This window comes from Ranitomeya imitator, chromosome 5, assembly GCF_032444005.1.
Source record: "Ranitomeya imitator isolate aRanImi1 chromosome 5, aRanImi1.pri, whole genome shotgun sequence".
NCBI classification, from domain to species: Eukaryota; Metazoa; Chordata; class Amphibia; order Anura; family Dendrobatidae; genus Ranitomeya; species Ranitomeya imitator.
In genome coordinates this window covers 565,436,301-565,454,782 of record NC_091286.1, presented here as the reverse complement: position 1 = coordinate 565,454,782, position 18,482 = coordinate 565,436,301, and the positions used below count along the sequence as shown (strand labels likewise).

The 18,482-nt window shown below is 43.0% G+C and overlaps 1 protein-coding gene across 7 annotated transcripts in view; it reads left to right on the top strand.

Annotated features, from left to right (window-relative positions):
• Positions 1-3,350: 3,350 nt before the first annotated feature.
• SNED1 (sushi, nidogen and EGF like domains 1) overlaps positions 3,351-18,482 on the top strand; it is a 335,409-nt gene continuing 320,277 nt past the window's right edge. For 6 of the 7 annotated variants that reach the window (XM_069727731.1, XM_069727729.1, XM_069727730.1 and 3 more), the window contains exon 1: positions 3,351-3,987. In XM_069727731.1, coding sequence (XP_069583832.1) covers positions 3,790-3,987 — 198 coding nt within the window. In that variant the 5' untranslated portion in view covers positions 3,351-3,789. The remainder of the gene's footprint in view (positions 3,988-18,482) is intronic. The other variant, XM_069727726.1, reaches the window with a different exon arrangement.

Below are 18,482 nucleotides of genomic sequence, written 5' to 3'. Positions count from 1 at the left end.
ACCGGCACAGTGGTGCTAAACCCTTACATTTTACACAGAGGATGCCAACCGGCACAGTGGTGCTAAACCCTTACATTTTACACAGAGGATGCCAACCAGCACAGTGGTGCTAAACCCTTACATTTTACACAGAGGATGCCAACCAGCACAGTGGTGATAAACCCTTACATTTTACACAGAGGATGCCAACCAGCACAGTGGTGCTAAACCCTTACATTTTACACAGAGGATGCCAACCAGCACAGTGGTGCTAAACCCTTACATTTTACACAGAGGATGCCAACCAGCACAGTGGTGCTAAACCCTTACAGTTTACACAGAGGATGCCAACCGGCACAGTGGTGCTAAACCCTTACATTTTACACAGAGGATGCCAACCAGCACAGTGGTGCTAAACCCTTACATTTTACACAGAGGATGCCAACCAGCACAGTGGTGCTAAACCCTTACATTTTACACAGAGGATGCCAACCAGCACAGTGGTGCTAAACCCTTACATTTTACACAGAGGATGTCAACCAGCACAGTGGTGCTAAACCCTTACAGTTTACACAGAGGATGCCAACCAGCACAGTGGTGCTAAACCCTTACATTTTACACAGAGGATGCCAACCAGCACAGTGGTGCTAAACCCTTAAATTTTACACAGAGGATGCCAACCGTCACAGTGGTGCTAAACCCTTACAGTTTACACAGAGGATGCCAGCCAGCACAGTGGTGCTAAACCCTTACATTTTACACAGAAGATGCCAACCAGCACAGTGGTGCTAAACCCTTACATTTTACACAGAGGATGCCAACCAGCACAGTGGTGCTAAACCCTTACATTTTACACAGAGGATGCCAACCAGCACAGTGGTGCTAAACCCTTACATTTTACACAGAGGATGCCAACCAGCACAGTGGTGCTAAACCCTTACAGTTTACACAGAGGATGCCAACCAGCACAGTGGTGCTAAACCCTTACATTTTACACAGAGGATGCCAACCAGCACAGTGGTGCTAAACCCTTACAGTTTACACAGAGGATGCCAACCAGCACAGTGGTGCTAAACCCTTACAGTTTACACAGAGGATGCCAACCAGCACAGTGGTGCTAAACCCTTACATTTTACACAGAGGATGCCAACCGTCACAGTGGTGCTAAACCCTTACATTTTACACAGAGGATGCCAACCAGCACAGTGGTGCTAAACCCTTACAGTTTACACAGAGGATGCCAACCAGCACAGTGGTAATAAACCCTTACATTTTACACAGAGGATGCCAACCAGCACAGTGGTGCTAAACCCTTACATTTTACACAGAGGATGCCAACCAGCACAGTGGTGCTAAACCCTTACATTTTACACAGAGGATGCCAACCAGCACAGTGGTAATAAACCCTTACATTTTACACAGAGGATGCCAACCAGCACAGTGGTGCTAAACCCTTACATTTTACACAGAGGATGCCAACCAGCACAGTGGTGCTAAACCTTTACATTTTACACAGAGGATGCCAACCAGCACAGTGGTAATAAACCCTTACATTTTACACAGAGGATGCCAACCAGCACAGTGGTGCTAAACCCTTAGTTTACACAGAGGATGCCAACCAGCACAGTGGTGCTAAACCCTTACATTTTACACAGAGGATGCCAACCAGCACAGTGGTGATAAACCCTTACAGTTTACACAGAGGATGCCAACCAGCACAGTGGTGCTAAACCCTTACATTTTACACAGAGGATGCCAACCAGCACAGTGGTGATAAACCCTTACAGTTTACACAGAGGATGCCAACCAGCACAGTGGTGCTAAACCCTTACATTTTACACAGAGGATGCCAACCAGCACAGTGGTGATAAACCCTTACAGTTTACACAGAGGATGCCAACCAGCACAGTGGTGCTAAACCCTTACATTTTACACAGAGGATGCCAACCAGCACAGTGGTAATAAACCCTTACATTTTACACAGAGGATGCCAACCAGCACAGTGGTAATAAACCCTTACATTTTACAGAGGATGCCAACCAGCACAGTGGTGCTAAACCCTTACAGTTTACACAGAGGATGCCAACCAGCACAGTGGTGATAAACCCTTACATTTTACACAGAGGATGCCAACCAGCACAGTGGTGCTAAACCCTTACATTTTACAGAGGATGCCAACCAGCACAGTGGTGCTAAACCCTTACAGTTTACACAGAGGATGCCAACCGGCACAGTGGTGCTGAACCCTTACATTTTACACAGAGGATGCCAACCAGCACAGTGGTGATAAACCCTTACAGTTTACACAGAGGATGCCAACCAGCACAGTGGTGCTAAACCCTTACATTTTACACAGAGGATGCCAACCAGCACAGTGGTGATAAACCCTTACAGTTTACACAGAGGATGCCAACCAGCACAGTGGTGCTAAACCCTTACATTTTACACAGAGGATGCCAACCAGCACAGTGGTGATAAACCCTTACAGTTTACACAGAGGATGCCAACCAGCACAGTGGTGCTAAACCCTTACATTTTACACAGAGGATGCCAACCAGCACAGTGGTAATAAACCCTTACATTTTACACAGAGGATGCCAACCAGCACAGTGGTAATAAACCCTTACATTTTACAGAGGATGCCAACCAGCACAGTGGTGATAAACCCTTACAGTTTACACAGAGGATGCCAACCAGCACAGTGGTGCTAAACCCTTACATTTTACACAGAGGATGCCAACCAGCACAGTGGTGCTAAACCCTTACATTTTACAGAGGATGCCAACCAGCACAGTGGTGCTAAACCCTTACAGTTTACACAGAGGATGCCAACCAGCACAGTGGTGCTAAACCCTTACATTTTACACAGAGGATGCCAACCGGCACAGTGGTGCTGAGTGCTACAATGCTCAGAGGCAGGTGTGGGCAGCACTGCAGGTACAGCCCATGTACCCACGGCAGACATTGCCCTGGGCTGCCATGTCCCTGGCACTTCTGAGGTGAGGGGCAGGCTACGCGGTCTGCACTGCTCTCAGCGCTTCACAACCTCTCTAGCTGCAGGGCATGCTGGGACGTGTAGTCCCTCACGGCTGGAGACACAGCCGGTGATTCCTTAGCTAAGGTGACCAGCATTGTCGTGCACGTAACGTATGTAATAGCACAGCCCCGGACTACGAGCCCCAGGATGCTTTGCGGAAGGACCGACACATTCCAGAACTCCTGTCCAAAAACTTCTGCCTTTACTTCCCGGGCTCTTTAAGAGACGGCGTCATGACGAGCGGGGTGCCTCCTGATTGGTAGGGGCCCCCACCTCTCATTCCGGGGGGGTGGGGGTTAGATATTGGGGGAGGGGACAGACCCCCCCAGCAGTCAGTTGTGAACAGAGAGAGAATTCACAGTGTCAGTGAGCTGCAGCCTGCACGGGAGACGCTCAGAGACCGGGAGCCACAGTGCAGGGGCTGCAGCATGGGCTGGCATGCATGGGCACCTCAGGAGTAGGGCAGTGCTAGGGTGCAGGGGGATGTTGGCATAGGGGAGACGTGCAGTGCCAGGGTAATGCAGGCTGGCATAGTACAGACACCACTTCATCACATCCATTCAGCCCTGAGAGCAGGGAGCCTGGCACTGACCATAAGCCCCTACCTGCAGAGGACTGGTACAGGCAGTAAGATGAGAAGCTTGTACTCCTAAGACCCCCAGGGTCCCTGCTGGTGGGCATCAGGCGAGCTGTGACTAACCCCAGGCCACCCATAGCCTTCAGGGTGCTGTATAGTGCCACCCTGGGCAGTGCCATATTCGCCACATTTGGGGATGGGGTCATTGGTCCAGTTTTTGTTCCTGTGGCATGTGTTTTCTGGTGCCCGCGGTTTGGTACCTTTGTCAGATTTTTACCCGTTTGGTCCACAACAAGGAGACTCTGTGACCCGCAGGCAGGACGACGGTGGATCTGGACTACTACCCATCTCCAGAGCCTTCACCTTTTTTGGAGACAAGCACAGCGGGCTTTATGTGAGTATAGCACGGATAATGGGAGTTAAGGCGGCTCTGTCGCCAGATTTCACCTTACAAACTGAGTACACTATTAAATAGATCTGTTAGACCCAAAGAGGCTGGTGTACTTACTTTGAAAATCTGTGTAAGGCTACGTTCACATTTGCGTTGTGCGCTGCTGCGTCGGCGGCGCAACGCACAACGCAAACAAGAACGCATGCAAAACGCATAGTTTTGCGACGCATGCGTCCTTTTTTTTGCCAGAATTTGGATGCAAAAAAAATGCATCTTGCTGCGTCCTCTGCGCCCTAACGCTTGCGGCAAAAAAGACGCATCGCAAAACGCCTGCAAACGCATGTCCATGCGCCCCCATGTTAAATATAGGGGCGCATGGCGCATGCGTCGCCGCAGCTGCGCCCGACGCAGCCCGGCAGAACGCAAATGTGAACGTAGCCTAACAATGGCTGTGTAATCGTTTGCAGAAGTTTCTCCTTTAGTAAAACAGGCATCTCATGAAATACTCATTTTCATTTTGGGGAATATACAGGCAGGGATTTTCAGAGTAAGGACACCAGTCTCACCAGGTGTAAGATCTAATTAAAAATGTATTCGGTTTGTATTGTGAAATTTGGCTTTAGATTCTCTTTAATGTAATTGTCAAAATCAAAGTCAGTGATCTGCTACTGTCCAGCTTGTCTGAGACCACAACTCCAGGCTGCAGACTGTAAGTATTCTGGAAGTTGTAGTTTCCCTATTATTATTATTATTTATTATTATAGCGCCATTTATTCCATGGCGCTTTACATGTGAGGAGGGGTATACATAATAAAACAAGTACAATTCCCTATAGCTGGAGAGCGCAGAGCCACCAGTCATTGCTGCCATGTATGAAAAATGTCATCCACAATAGCGATATGGTCTTTGTGTTCTTCTACACTCCGATCTGATTGAAATGTGCGAACAGGAACCAAACAATTGGATAAAAACAAAGCTGCTGATGTCTTGTCACACTGAAGTGAATGGTACAAATGAATATATGTAGCCAATAGTCTCTATCTCAGGATTTGCCAAAATGCCCTGCAAGGAGCAGTAAGAGAATAAGGAGTTCTCTGGGAATCAGAAATCAGTTAAACATGCTCCATTGGTTTTAGGGCATGTTCACACGCTGCGGATTTTGCTGCGGGTCCGCAGAAGTTTCCCATTGGGTTTACAGTACAATGTAAACCTATGGGAAACGCAATCCGCAGTGCACATGCTGCGGAAAAAACGCGCGGAAACGCAGCGGTTTACATTCCGCAGCATGTCAATTCTTTGTGCGGAATCCGCAGCGGTTTTACACCTGCTCCATAATAGAAAACCGCAGGTGTAAAACTGCAGTGGAATTCCGCAGGTATTAATGCCTTTTACCTGCGGTTTTCACAAATCCAGTGCAGAAAAATCCGCAGACCTCAAAAATACGTGTGCACATACCCTTTTACTGTTTGCATGTTTATGAAAAATCTGCTGTTTTACAAAAGTTTTATTTTATGTTTACGTTTTTTATTTGCAAAACTTTGGCCAATTGTTGAAATATTAGAATGTGCTACAATGGTGCTTTTTTTAAACAAAAAAACAAAAACATTTGTCACCTTTGGAGCGTTTTGGGGTCCATGGCTAGCATGTTTGGGCTATCTTTTATACAAAAATGCACTCAACAGTTTCAGATTTTAAAAATGGCACCCCCAAAAAAACTTTTGTAAAAAAAATTCAAAAAATTCATGCAAAATTAAACTTTGTGTAAAGGAAACCTTAAGACAAACATTGCCTTCTTCCTTCCGACAACCATGGCCACTGTTTCTGTACCAATTTTTACCAGAGGGGAATCATGGAGACCCCCATAATCTACATATATGTATTCACAGATATTGCAACCTTTTAAGAGGAAGATCAATATTTTCTTCATCCTCACACACTGCGTGATTGAATGGAAAGGACGAAGAAAAATTATTTTATGGCATGACCTTGAGATTTTGGCTAAGCACCCTTAAGATGAGATAACCCTGAAAGTGATGGAGTCAGTTTTGAAATCAGCACTTTTGCCAACATAAAGTTAATATTTTACTTAGTGAGGGATCGCTACTTTTATTCATATGTCAGCCTACACATAATCTACTTATTTCTCACAAATCACAGAGAATATTCTGACATTGACTTTTTGTCAAACTCGAAAAAGGCTCTAGATGTAAGAGTAAGATCCAGAATATCGACCTTTCTGTGATGCTATGGTGCCCTCTAAATGTATTTTTGTTTTGGGTTGCTGAGTGAGGACCAATATTGTTTTATGGGGTTTGCGAAATTCTAGGTGATATTAGTTTAATATTCCAATTGTATTTTTGTACCAGTCGCTGGGTTCTCACGTTGCACCTACAAATAGATAAATCAACCTAAACATATGAAGATGAATTACTAAAGATCCTTTAGACCCTTGTCTTTGGTGTTCTTTACAGATTTCGATAACCGAATTGTAGAGATCTTCTTTAGAAGTATAGTGTCTGGAAGAAATGCTGTCAGAAGTACCGATCTCCTGTAATCTCTCTTTACTAAACACTTTAGTCCCATTGCTAATTAGTAGTCATACCTCATGGACCTCCACTATGATATCTTCTGAAATATCTCGGTCATATGGCATCTAAAAGTGCTATCCTTTGTGAAGTGTGTTACATAGAAAATGTAAGATGTTAAACATGTTCTTTAGAACCTCCGCCTGCCAAGTCAAATCCACAAGTGATACTATTTATTTTGAATACATGAATTCATGAAGTATTGCACAAACATTTTATTTAGGTTCCTGAAACTCTACAAGACGCTGGAACTAATATGAATCAATGCAAAAACAAAAGAGGTTGTCTGATAATATATCTTCAGGAGCACAATGCTCCCCAGCTTTTCAGCTTCCTAATGGCTGGGAGCGATTTGCTTAATTTAAAGGGAACCTGTCACCTGAATTTGGCGGGACTGGTTTTGGGTCATATGGGCGGAGTTTTCAGGTGTTTGATTCACCCTTTCCTTACCCGCTGGCTGCATGCTGGCTGCAATATTGGATTGAAGTTCATTCTCTGTCCTCCATCGTACATGCCTGCACAAGGCAAGATTGCTTTGCGCAGGCGTGTACTATGGAGGACAGAGAATGAACTTCAATCCAATATTGCAGCCAGCATGCAGCCAGCGGGTAAGGAAAGGGTGAATCAAACACCTGAAAACTCCGCCCATATGACCCAAAACCAGTCCCGCCAAATTCAGGTGACAGAGTCCCTTTAAAGCTGCACCACTGGCCAAAACAGAGTGCTGTCCGATGCTCCAAGCAGAGTCATCGTTTGCCTCTGCAGCGTTGGCGGATGCAAGGAGACTGAAGCTGGACAGATCTGGACAGCTTCCAGGCAATGATTGGCAAGATTTTGTTGCAGTTCTTACTTAGCAGACCGGGCCGCTGGATATTTTGCTGGCCAATGTTGTATCAGAAAACATCTGCCTTTTCTGATAATGATTGTCTTGGAATAAAAAGGGCGCATATCTGACTGCTGAGCACTAAATGTCTGTTTACGACTGCAAGCTGGACATACAACCAAATGATCACTGTACTTATAGACGACTTACTCTCATTTGAGAATCTGATAAATTGTCAAATCACTTTATTCAATAATTCTATTGTCTTATGACAGAAAAATCACCCCACAGTTCCAGCCATTAGATGTTTTTGCTCTGTTTAACATGCTGTTCTCTGTTGTCAAGTGTAATCCATCGCTATCAGCAGAGAAGACGAGACAGATTACAGGAAGTAAAAGCATGACTTTGACTTCTGCTCTTGCTCTCCTGTCTGTCAAAGTGCATACTCTGAGAGGTGAGCATTCAGTTCATGGCAGGCAAGTCATTGAATAATGGAAATGGCAGGTGCAATACTTGCTGAGAAGTAAGGAAAATAAGGTTCCTTTATGGTGGAGAGTTGCTGATGAACGGAATCCACCACTTCAAAAAAGTGAGTGGGCAGTTGCGTATGAGAATCGGTATAGTTCCTAGATATAATAGACTGGTATGTCCACCAAAAACTGATTGAACCTCTTGGCAGTATTGCTATGCTTTTCAACAGTATTAGGGGGAAAAGACATGCACAATGTATATTAAGAATTGGTCTCAATGCGGCCAAACAAATGTACATTGTACAACCTATCGACAATCCACCATGGCTTATTGTGCCATAAACGACTGTCTTCAAGACCGAAAGATTTGTGTCACATCACTTTTTTGATAGTCTATTCTCGGCAATTGTGAACATTGTATCATTTGTTTTTAATGTAATCAAGTTTTGTTTGAGAACATAGAAAAATCTACATACTATTTTCCAATAATGTATAGAATAGATATAATGTAGAAACAATGTAGAAGATTGATGGCAAGCACTGATAGAGAACGCTTCCTTCCCAGATGCTGTGGGTCAATAGTCTGCATCATGCCTTCTGATTAGCAAAAGAAACTTTTTTTTTTTTTTAGTATGCTTGTCTTCTCAGTCATCCTCATCTATTATGCCCATATTTTTGGATATTTTTTAAATCAACAGTCATGGACTCTCATCTTATTTGTTTGCAAAGGGTGATCCAGTCTCTTAATGATCAAACGGGAAAATTATCTATTTCTCTTAAATTGTTTTTTTTTTTTAAAGGGAATGCTTCAACAGGAAATTACCCATTTTTTTTTAAAGTTTTTGTGTCAAATGTATTTTTTTTGGCAATATATTTTTTGTTTTCTTATCACAATCTTTATTAAACATAAAAGTTCTAAATCTTGCAATTTTCACTATTGCCACAGGGTCTTTTTTAGACTCTTACCTTCTTCTTTTTTTTTTTTTTTTTTTTTTAGGAATTAACACATGTACATAGCTACAATGGCCAGGCCTAGATCCTCTATCTTTTGTCTATTATGAAGGGAGGGGGTGCAGGGTCAGGTTGTGATTGCTGGATCCTATTAGGAATTAACACATGTACATAGCTACAATGGCCAGGCCTAGATCCTCTATCTTTTGTCTATTATGAAGGGAGGGGGTGCAGGGTCAGGTTGTGATTGCTGGATCCTATGTTATCAGCTGTGTATAAAGGTGTTACCTGTAATTGTTATCCTGTCTCTAATGATATGGAGCCTGCTGAAAACTATTCCTGAAAGGACAGGAAGTATGAGTTTAAAAATGTTCTAGTGGCCAGTGTGAAAATTGCAAGATTACTACTGTATATTTTTAATGAAGACCGCGCTACTAAAGAAAAAAATATTGCCAAAAATTGTTAAATTATACACGTAACACAAAGACCTGACTTAAACAATTTACAAATACCATATTTTAATTTAGTCGAATTAGCCATAAAATGTTTTTCAATTTCACAGTATTCTACGAACATGAATATTATATGCATTTGGAATAATAAGGAATATGTACTCGCTCCAACTGATACTGAACAGTTGCCACAGAACCCAATCAACCAATCACCGAGTCATACCTATTTAGGACTTCAATTTCCACATCTCCATGTTGTCGGTCTATTCCTTGAGCGAGCGAACAATTTGCATTACAAAATGTTTGAAAGATGAATGAGAATTTTTTCATTCACATAAACAATTTCATGCAAAATGAATGAGCATTTTTGGACACATCAGTCAGTTGCTCAGCCCATTGACATTACATGCCCATTGTTATTGATAGGACTTTAATGCTAGACTCTGACAGATATTGGCAAGAATAACATCCATACATACAGTGGGGCAAAAAAGTATTTAGTCAGTCAGCAATAGTGCAAGTTCCACCACTTAAAAAGATGAGAGGCGTCTGTAATTTACATCATAGGTAGACCTCAACTATGGGAGACAAACTGAGAAAAAAAAATCCAGAAAATCACATTGTCTGTTTTTTTTATCATTTTATTTGCATATTATGGTGGAAAATAAGTATTTGGTCAGAAACAAACAATCAAGATTTCTGGCTCTCACAGACCTGTAACTTCTTCTTTAAGAGTCTCCTCTTTCCTCCACTCATTACCTGTAGTAATGGCGCCTGTTTAAACTTGTTATCAGTATAAAAAGACACCTGTGCACACCATCAAACAGTCTGACTCCAAACTCCACTATGGTGAAGACCAAAGAGCTGTCAAAGGACACCAGAAACAAAATTGTAGCCCTGTACCAGGCTAGGAAGACTGAATCTGCAATAGCCAACCAGCTTGGAGTGAAGAAATCAACAGTGGGAGCAATAATTAGAAAATGGAAGACATACAAGACCACTGATAATCTCCCTCGATCTGGGGCTCCACGCAAAATCCCACCCCGTGGGGTCAGAATGATCACAAGAACGGTGAGCAAAAATCCCAGAACCACGCGGGGGGACCTAGTGAATGAACTGCAGAGAGCTGGGACCAATGTAACAAGGCCTACCGTAAGTAACACACTACGCCACCATGGACTCAGATCCTGCAGTGCCAGACGTGTCCCACTGCTTAAGCCAGTATATGTCCGGGCCCGTCTGAAGTTTGCTAGAGAGCATTTGGATGATCCAGAGGAGTTTTGGGAGAATGTCCTATGGTCTGATGAAACCAAACTGGAACTGTTTGGTAGAAACACAACTTGTCGTGTTTGGAGGAAAAAGAATACTGAGTTGCATCCATCAAACACCATACCTACTGTAAAGCATGGTGGTGGAAACATCATGCTTTGGGGCTGTTTCTCTGCAAAGGGGCCAGGACGACTGATCCGGGTACATGAAAGAATGAATGGGGCCATGTATCGTGAGATTTTGAGTGCAAACCTCCTTCCATCAGCAAGGGCATTGAAGATGAAACGTGGCTGGGTCTTTCAACATGACAATGATCCAAAGCACACCGCCAGGGCAACGAAGGAGTGGCTTCGTAAGAAGCATTTCAAGGTCCTGGAGTGGCCTAGCCAGTCTCCAGATCTCAACCCTATAGAAAACCTTTGGAGGGAGTTGAAATTCTGTGTTGCCAAGCGAAAAGCCAAAAACATCACTGCTCTAGAGGAGATCTGCATGGAGGAATGGGCCAACATACCAACAACAGTGTGTGGCAACCTTGTGAAGACTTACAGAAAACGTTTGACCTCTGTCATTGCCAACAAAGGATATATTACAAAGTATTGAGATGAAATTTTGTTTCTGACCAAATACTTATTTTCCACCATAATATGCAAATAAAATGATAAAAAAACAGACAATGTGATTTTCTGGATTTTTTTTTCTCAGTTTGTCTCCCATAGTTGAGGTCTACCTATGATGTAAATTACAGACGCCTCTCATCTTTTTAAGTGGTGGAACTTGCACTATTGCTGACTGACTAAATACTTTTTTGCCCCACTGTATACTCTTGCTATACTTCTTACAGGGTTAAAGTTCCAACTGTCCAAAATATAAACGTTTTGAAAGCTTCTGAGGCAACTAGACAAGCTCTCTATCATTTCCAGAGATACCACATTAATGTACTTCACATTGTTTTGCCAAGTTATGTGGAGAAATGTAAAAAATAGGGGCACTGTTAGTCTGGAGCAGGGGTTTCCAACCTTTTAGAACCTGTGGGCCATATCGGAAAAGAAGGGTTGTCTTGGGTCGCACAGTAAGTACACAAATTGTCACTTGTTTACCACGACAGAGAGGAGCCAGATGACCGCAGCTTCTGATTTCTCCTACTCCTGCACTGATTAGTAGCCCTTCGCCTTCATATTAAATGGTGCAGGTTTCTTTTATCTGTTTATTTGAGAGCTCCTGAAGTGTTAAGGCTCTTAAGGTACCTTCACACATAACGATATTGTTAACGATATCGTTGCTTTTTGTGACGTAGCAACGATATCGTTAATAAAATCGTTCTGTGTGACAGCGACCAACAATCAGGCCCCTGCTGGGAGATCGTTGGTCGCTGAACAAAGTCCAGAACTTTATTTCGTCGCTGGATCTCCCGTGGACATCGCTGGATCGGCGTGTGTGACACCGATCCAGCGATGTCGTCACTGGTAACCAGGGTAAACATCGGGTAACTAAGCGCAGGGCCGCGCTTAGTAACCCGATGTTTACCCTGGTTACCATCCTAAAAGTAAAAAAAACAAACAGTACATACTTACCTAACGCTGTCTGTCCTCGGCGCTGTGCTCTGCACTCCTCCTGCACTGGCTGTGAGCGTCGGTCAGCCGGAAAGCAGAGCGGTGACGTCACCGCTCTGCATTCCGGCCGCTGTGCTCACAGCCAGTGCAGGAGGAGTGCAGAGCACAGCGCTGGAGGACAGACAGCGTTAGGTAAGTATGTACTGTTTGTTTTTTTTACTTTTAGGATGGTAACCAGGGTAAACATCGGGTTACTAAGCGTGGCCCTGCGCTTAGTTACCCGATGTTTACCCTGGTTACCGGCATCGTTGGTCGCTGGAGAGCTGTCTGTGTGACAGCTCTCCAGCGACCAAACAGCGACGCTGCAGCAATCCGGATCGTTGTCGGTATCGCTGCAGCGTCGCTTAATGTGAAGGGGCCTTTAGCTGTGCACTGATAGCCACTCTAATCTATATAATCTGGGTCCTGGCTAGCGCTCAGTGTCAGAGATAGCTTATGCTGCATGGCTGGAGGTTGTTAGTGGTAATTATTGGAGAATGCATTTGGTGAGTTAATCTGTGACTGTTGCTAGGTTTTGAGTGTGTAATAATTCCCTTTCTACTTTCATTTAACCCCTTCCTTCACTCCCCAGTGTGTACCTCTGTTGTTCATGTGTGTATATTTGTATGTTTGGTAATTTTGTTGCCCTTGTTCATATTACCTTGTTAGTCTGGTGTATTACGGTACACTAATACTCCCCTCTTCCCTGGGTGGGGGAAGGGTACAGACTGAGAGCAGATTCAGAAATTTAGTCAAGGTACTTGACCCCGGCATCTTCACCATCAGAAGTAAATCGGGGAACAGAGTGAGCTAGAGTACCCTAGCGGTAGAGACAAGGAAGGAGGCTTTGGTCCTCGTATACCCGAAAACAGAGTCGTTACACAAATGCTAACTAAATCTAATAAGCAGAAAAAGGTCTGTGCTTAATTTTTGTGATATCCGCCTCCAACACATAAGAAAAAATGTACTCACATAATAAAACTAATTATGCAGCGGCCTCCTCAGACAGAATTTTTTAATCATTAAGCTGGTCCCAAGTTTGTAATCACTAATATAAAAAAAGAACCATATCCAATATATGTAACGCTACACTGAGACTGTGTAAATCAAATTAAAGACACTGCGACTGCTGTACACATCACATAGGATACCCCTAGACTTTGCTGTATGCATCACATAGAATACACAGAGACTGCTGTATAACCTCCATAGGATACACTAAGACTGCTGTATATACATTCCGCATATACAGTTGGGAAAATAAGTATTTGATACACTGCTGATTTTTCAAGTTTTCACACCTACAAAGAATGGACAGGTCTGTAATTTTTTTTGTGGGTAATTATTGCATGAAGAAAAACCAAAAAACTAACACAAGACCTAAAACAATAAATTTTAATATAATAATTAAAATACAAAAAAAGCAAAAAATATCGTTCAGATCAGTAGGAGGAATCCTACGGGAAAAACAGGGTCACTGGTATCACTAAGAGTCCCAGAAAAATATAAAACAAATGTACATGAAAGGCCTAGGGAAAATAGACGTGCCTATCCCTAGAGAATTCCCTTCCTGACAGCGGAGGTTGGCACCCTGGGATACGATATGGCGCCCCCACTCAACGTCGACTGACCCTGAAGTCCCTACAAAGGAATCCCTCACAAAAAGCCACCACCAACAATAACACCACAAAAACAACAAAAAAAACAAGTGAAACTAATAAAGCTAAAATACCAGTGCTGCTAAATGCTGTCTTGAAGAGCAATAATAGCTCAATACGGCTGATATAATTTCTGGCGTATATTGTGGGTAAGAGATGCTGTCCTAAAGAATAAAAGATAGCTCAATACGGCTAATATGTATAAATACTGGCGTACATTTGTGAATTAGAGATGTTGTCTCAAAGAGCAGTGATAGCTCAGTACGACTGATATATATAAAAAAAAAAAAAAAAAAAAAAAAAGGATATATATATATTTTTATATATGAGAGTCACACAAATAGCTTCTGACAATGTTGATATCACAACTGTCCTTTTAGCGTTCCTTTTAGAGCGTGTTTAATAGTGCAATAGCTATTGTTAGCTTAGAGTCACCTTAATAGGTATAGAACTAGATGGGAGTACGTGAGTTGAAAATAAATAAAGATTTAATAACCAAAATGGCATCACCGCCAGACAGAAACATAAAAAATAAATAAATGGATATTTTGATCGTACTCCCAGTGAATTATAGATATAAATTTGGTGACATCACCATCAAGATCAAGGCGTAGACATTACTGCCATACTTTCATAGCTTCACAAGGAACGCACCTGATATTGAAGTAACTCTCAAAGACCTTAGATAAGTCATGCAATATATTCACATGTACATCGCCAGAGAGAATGATCTAATTCCCGTATCTAGAGCTAAATTAGGTGCATCTCATAGTGCGGTCACTTATATCAGACTTAGCTCAATAATACCCAATAATGAGATAGAATAAGATGTCAAATGGGTTTACAAGTACCGATTTCGTGACCTACTGGCATCGCCGCCAGACTAGACTAAGATATAGAACAGTCGGTATAATTACCAGACATTTCAAAGCTCATTTAGAGCGTCCCCAACCATACAATAGCCGCATGTAAGCTAGGCGCCGACGCCAAAAATATATGCATGCGGAATATATTTTGTCAGGAGGCACCCTTAACCAGTAAAACTTTGGGGGCACATCGCTTCACAGTCTTATACTCATAATAGACCAATAGTCAAACATAGTTGAGGCGTCACTTTGTGTTGTGCCTTAATGATCCATATCTTGTCCAAACAAAACAATTCCATCAGCCCCGCAGCACAAAGGTATAGATGAAAAAACACTTATCTCGTGGAGACCAATATCTCATCCCTACGCGTTTCGCCCCATATGGCAATCCAAAGGGGCTCATCAGGGGACTGCCATCAGTGGGCACAGAAGCAGCAGGCAAAGTGAGCGCCGTACGCGGTCCGGAGAAAGCTCACCTTTGTGCTGCGGGGCTGATGGAATTGTTTTGTTTGGACAAGATATGGATCATTAAGGCACAACACAAAGTGACGCCTCAACTATGTTTGACTATTGGTCTATTATGAGTATAAGACTGTGAGGCGATGTGCCCCCAAAGTTTTACTGGTTAAGGGTGCCTCCTGACAAAATATATTCCGCATGCATATATTTTTGGCGTCGGCGCCTAGCTTACATGCGGCTATTGTATGGTTGGGGACGCTCTAAATGAGCTTTGAAATGTCTGGTAATTATACCGACTGTTCTATATCTTAGTCTAGTCTGGCGGCGATGCCAGTAGGTCACGAAATCGGTACTTGTAAACCCATTTGACATCTTATTCTATCTCATTATTGGGTATTATTGAGCTAAGTCTGATATAAGTGACCGCACTATGAGATGCACCTAATTTAGCTCTAGATACGGGAATTAGATCATTCTCTCTGGCGATGTACATGTGAATATATTGCATAACTTATCTAAGGTCTTTGAGAGTTACTTCAATATCAGGTGCGTTATTTGTGAAGCTATGAAAGTATGGCAGTAATGTCTACGCCTTGATCTTGATGGTGATGTCACCAAATTTATATCTATAATTCACTGGGAGTACGATCAAAATATCCATTTATTTATTTTTTATGTTTTTGTCTGGCGGTGATGCCATTTTGGTTATTAAATCTTTATTTATTTTCAACTCACGTACTCCCATCTAGTTCTATACCTATTAAGGTGACTCTAAGCTAACAATAGCTATTGCACTATTAAACACGCTCTAAAAGGAACGCTAAAAGGACAGTTGTGATATCAACATTGTCAGAAGCTATTTGTGTGACTCTCATATATAAAAATATATATCCTTTTTTTTTTTTTTTTTAATATATATCAGTCGTACTGAGCTATCACTGCTCTTTGAGACAACATCTCTAATTCACAAATGTACGCCAGTATTTATACATATTAGCCGTATTGAGCTATCTTTTATTCTTTAGGACAGCATCTCTTACCCACAATATACGCCAGAAATTATATCAGCCGTATTGAGCTATTATTGCTCTTCAAGACAGCATTTAGCAGCACTGGTATTTTAGCTTTATTAGTTTCACTTGTTTTTTTTGTTGTTTTTGTGGTGTTATTGTTGGTGGTGGCTTTTTGTGAGGGATTCCTTTGTAGGGACTTCAGGGTCAGTCGACGTTGAGTGGGGGCGCCATATCGTATCCCAGGGTGCCAACCTCCGCTGTCAGGAAGGGAATTCTCTAGGGATAGGCACGTCTATTTTCCCTAGGCCTTTCATGTACATTTGTTTTATATTTTTCTGGGACTCTTAGTGATACCAGTGACCCTGTTTTTCCCGTAGGATTCCTCCTACTGGTCTGAACGATATTTTTTGCTTTTTTTGTATTTTAATTATTATATTAAAATTTATTGTTTTAGGTCTTGTGTTAGTTTTTTGGTTTTTCTTCTTAATTATAGACCTCGGTTATTGGTATTTTGGTTTTCTCCTAATTATTGCATGAAATAAGTGTTTGATAAAATTGTAAAACAGTAGTTAATATTTGGTTCAGAAACCTTTGTTTGCAATTACAGAGGTCAAACTTTTCCTGTAGTTCTTGACCAAGTTTACACACACTGCAGCATGGTGTCACGAAATACAACGACCGAATGGGGGTTGGTCAGCGGGCGACATAACAAACACACAACGGGATGGAAAAGGAGAGAGGAAGGCCCTACCGATAGGGAAATGAGGAATGGACACCCCGTGAGCTCAAACCTGAGCCTGTCCCTGCACTCCCCTAACTCCCTAAATGGGTCCTTCCCCCCCACCGCCATCAGGAACCTCGTCCCTCGCTGTCACCTCACACTGCTCTGGCTAGTGCACTAGCCAGCAAGGGCGCTGACCTCACCGCTGCAGATGGTACAAACACAGGGAACAGTGACAAACACGAGAGGGACAAGGAATAAACACAACACTGATCTTCCAGACTCCGCTGCCAAGCTCCATACCGCAGGACTCCAAACTCCAGAAGTATCTGAAACCAGAGAGCTGCAACTACATGGCTGGTCTCCATAGAGAAACTATCACCAACCGTCAGCTGATGCATCAAGTGACCATTTAAAGGATGGTGGGAGTGGTCACCACCCACACCAGCCAACCTAGCCACTATGCAGTTGCAGCAGGCTGCCAATAGGGTAAACTAACATTAACCCCCGCTGGCCCTGAAAGGAAGAAAGCTACATTTAAAACATAGTGGAACCAGATCTGCCATGCATCCAAAATTGGATCGTGACCGTACCCCCCTTTCAATGAGGGGCCTCTGGACCCTCAACACTGGACCTCACCGGAAACGACGTACAGTGAGGATGCCTCGATCCACTAGAGTTGACCTCTGCAGTCACCTGATCTGTTGTGAATTCCGCTCTTGGATTCCCTCCAGTGGTTGTACGTGGGAATGCAGTTGTCTCTGAGTCACAGTCCTGGCCAGGTGTATCTGCTGATTGCTGTTCTGACTGGGATATTTAAGTGTGCAGGATTCATTAGCCCTTGCCAGTTGTCAATGTTTCTTCTGAAGTGTTGGTTCACTTTCTGGCTTCTCCTGCTCAGCTGTCAATTCAGCAAAGATAAGTGTCTGGTTTTTGTTCCTGTGGCACACATGCAGTGTGCTTATATTCTGTGCTATTCATTTGTTTTTCTCTTGTCCAGCTTAGACTGTGTCAGTGTTTTCTCGGTCTTGTTGGATTCTCTGGAGATGCAGATATACGCTCCACATCTTTAGTTAGATGGTGGAGTTTTTGTATTTTCTGCTGTGGATATTTTTGGAAGGATTTTTAACACTGACCGCTTAGTATCCTGTCCTATCCTTTCCTATTTAGCTAGTGTGTGCCTCATTTTGCTAAATCCTGTTTTCTGCCTACGTGTGTCTTTTCCTCTACTACTCACAGTCAATATTTGTGGGGGGCTGCCTATCCTTTGGGGTTCTGCTCTGAGGCAAGGTAGAAATTCCTATTTCCATCTTTAGGGGTATTTAGTCCTCCTGCTGTGTCGAGGTGTCTAGGTTTTGTTAGGTACACCCCATGGCTACTTCTAGTTGGGGTGATAAGATCAGGGTTTGCGGTCAGTATAGTTACCACCTACTCCAGTGAAGTTTTCATGCTGCTCTAAGGTCACCTGATCATAACACTGATCCTCAGATTTACGGCAAATGCAGCCCAATGGAGGTGGCAATAATGTAGGCTCCGGAGGCACCAGAAGTAGCTGACACCAGAGAACTGCAACTGCGTGGCTGGTCTCCATAGAGAAACAATATCACCAACAGTCAGCTGATGCATCAGGTTACAATTTAAA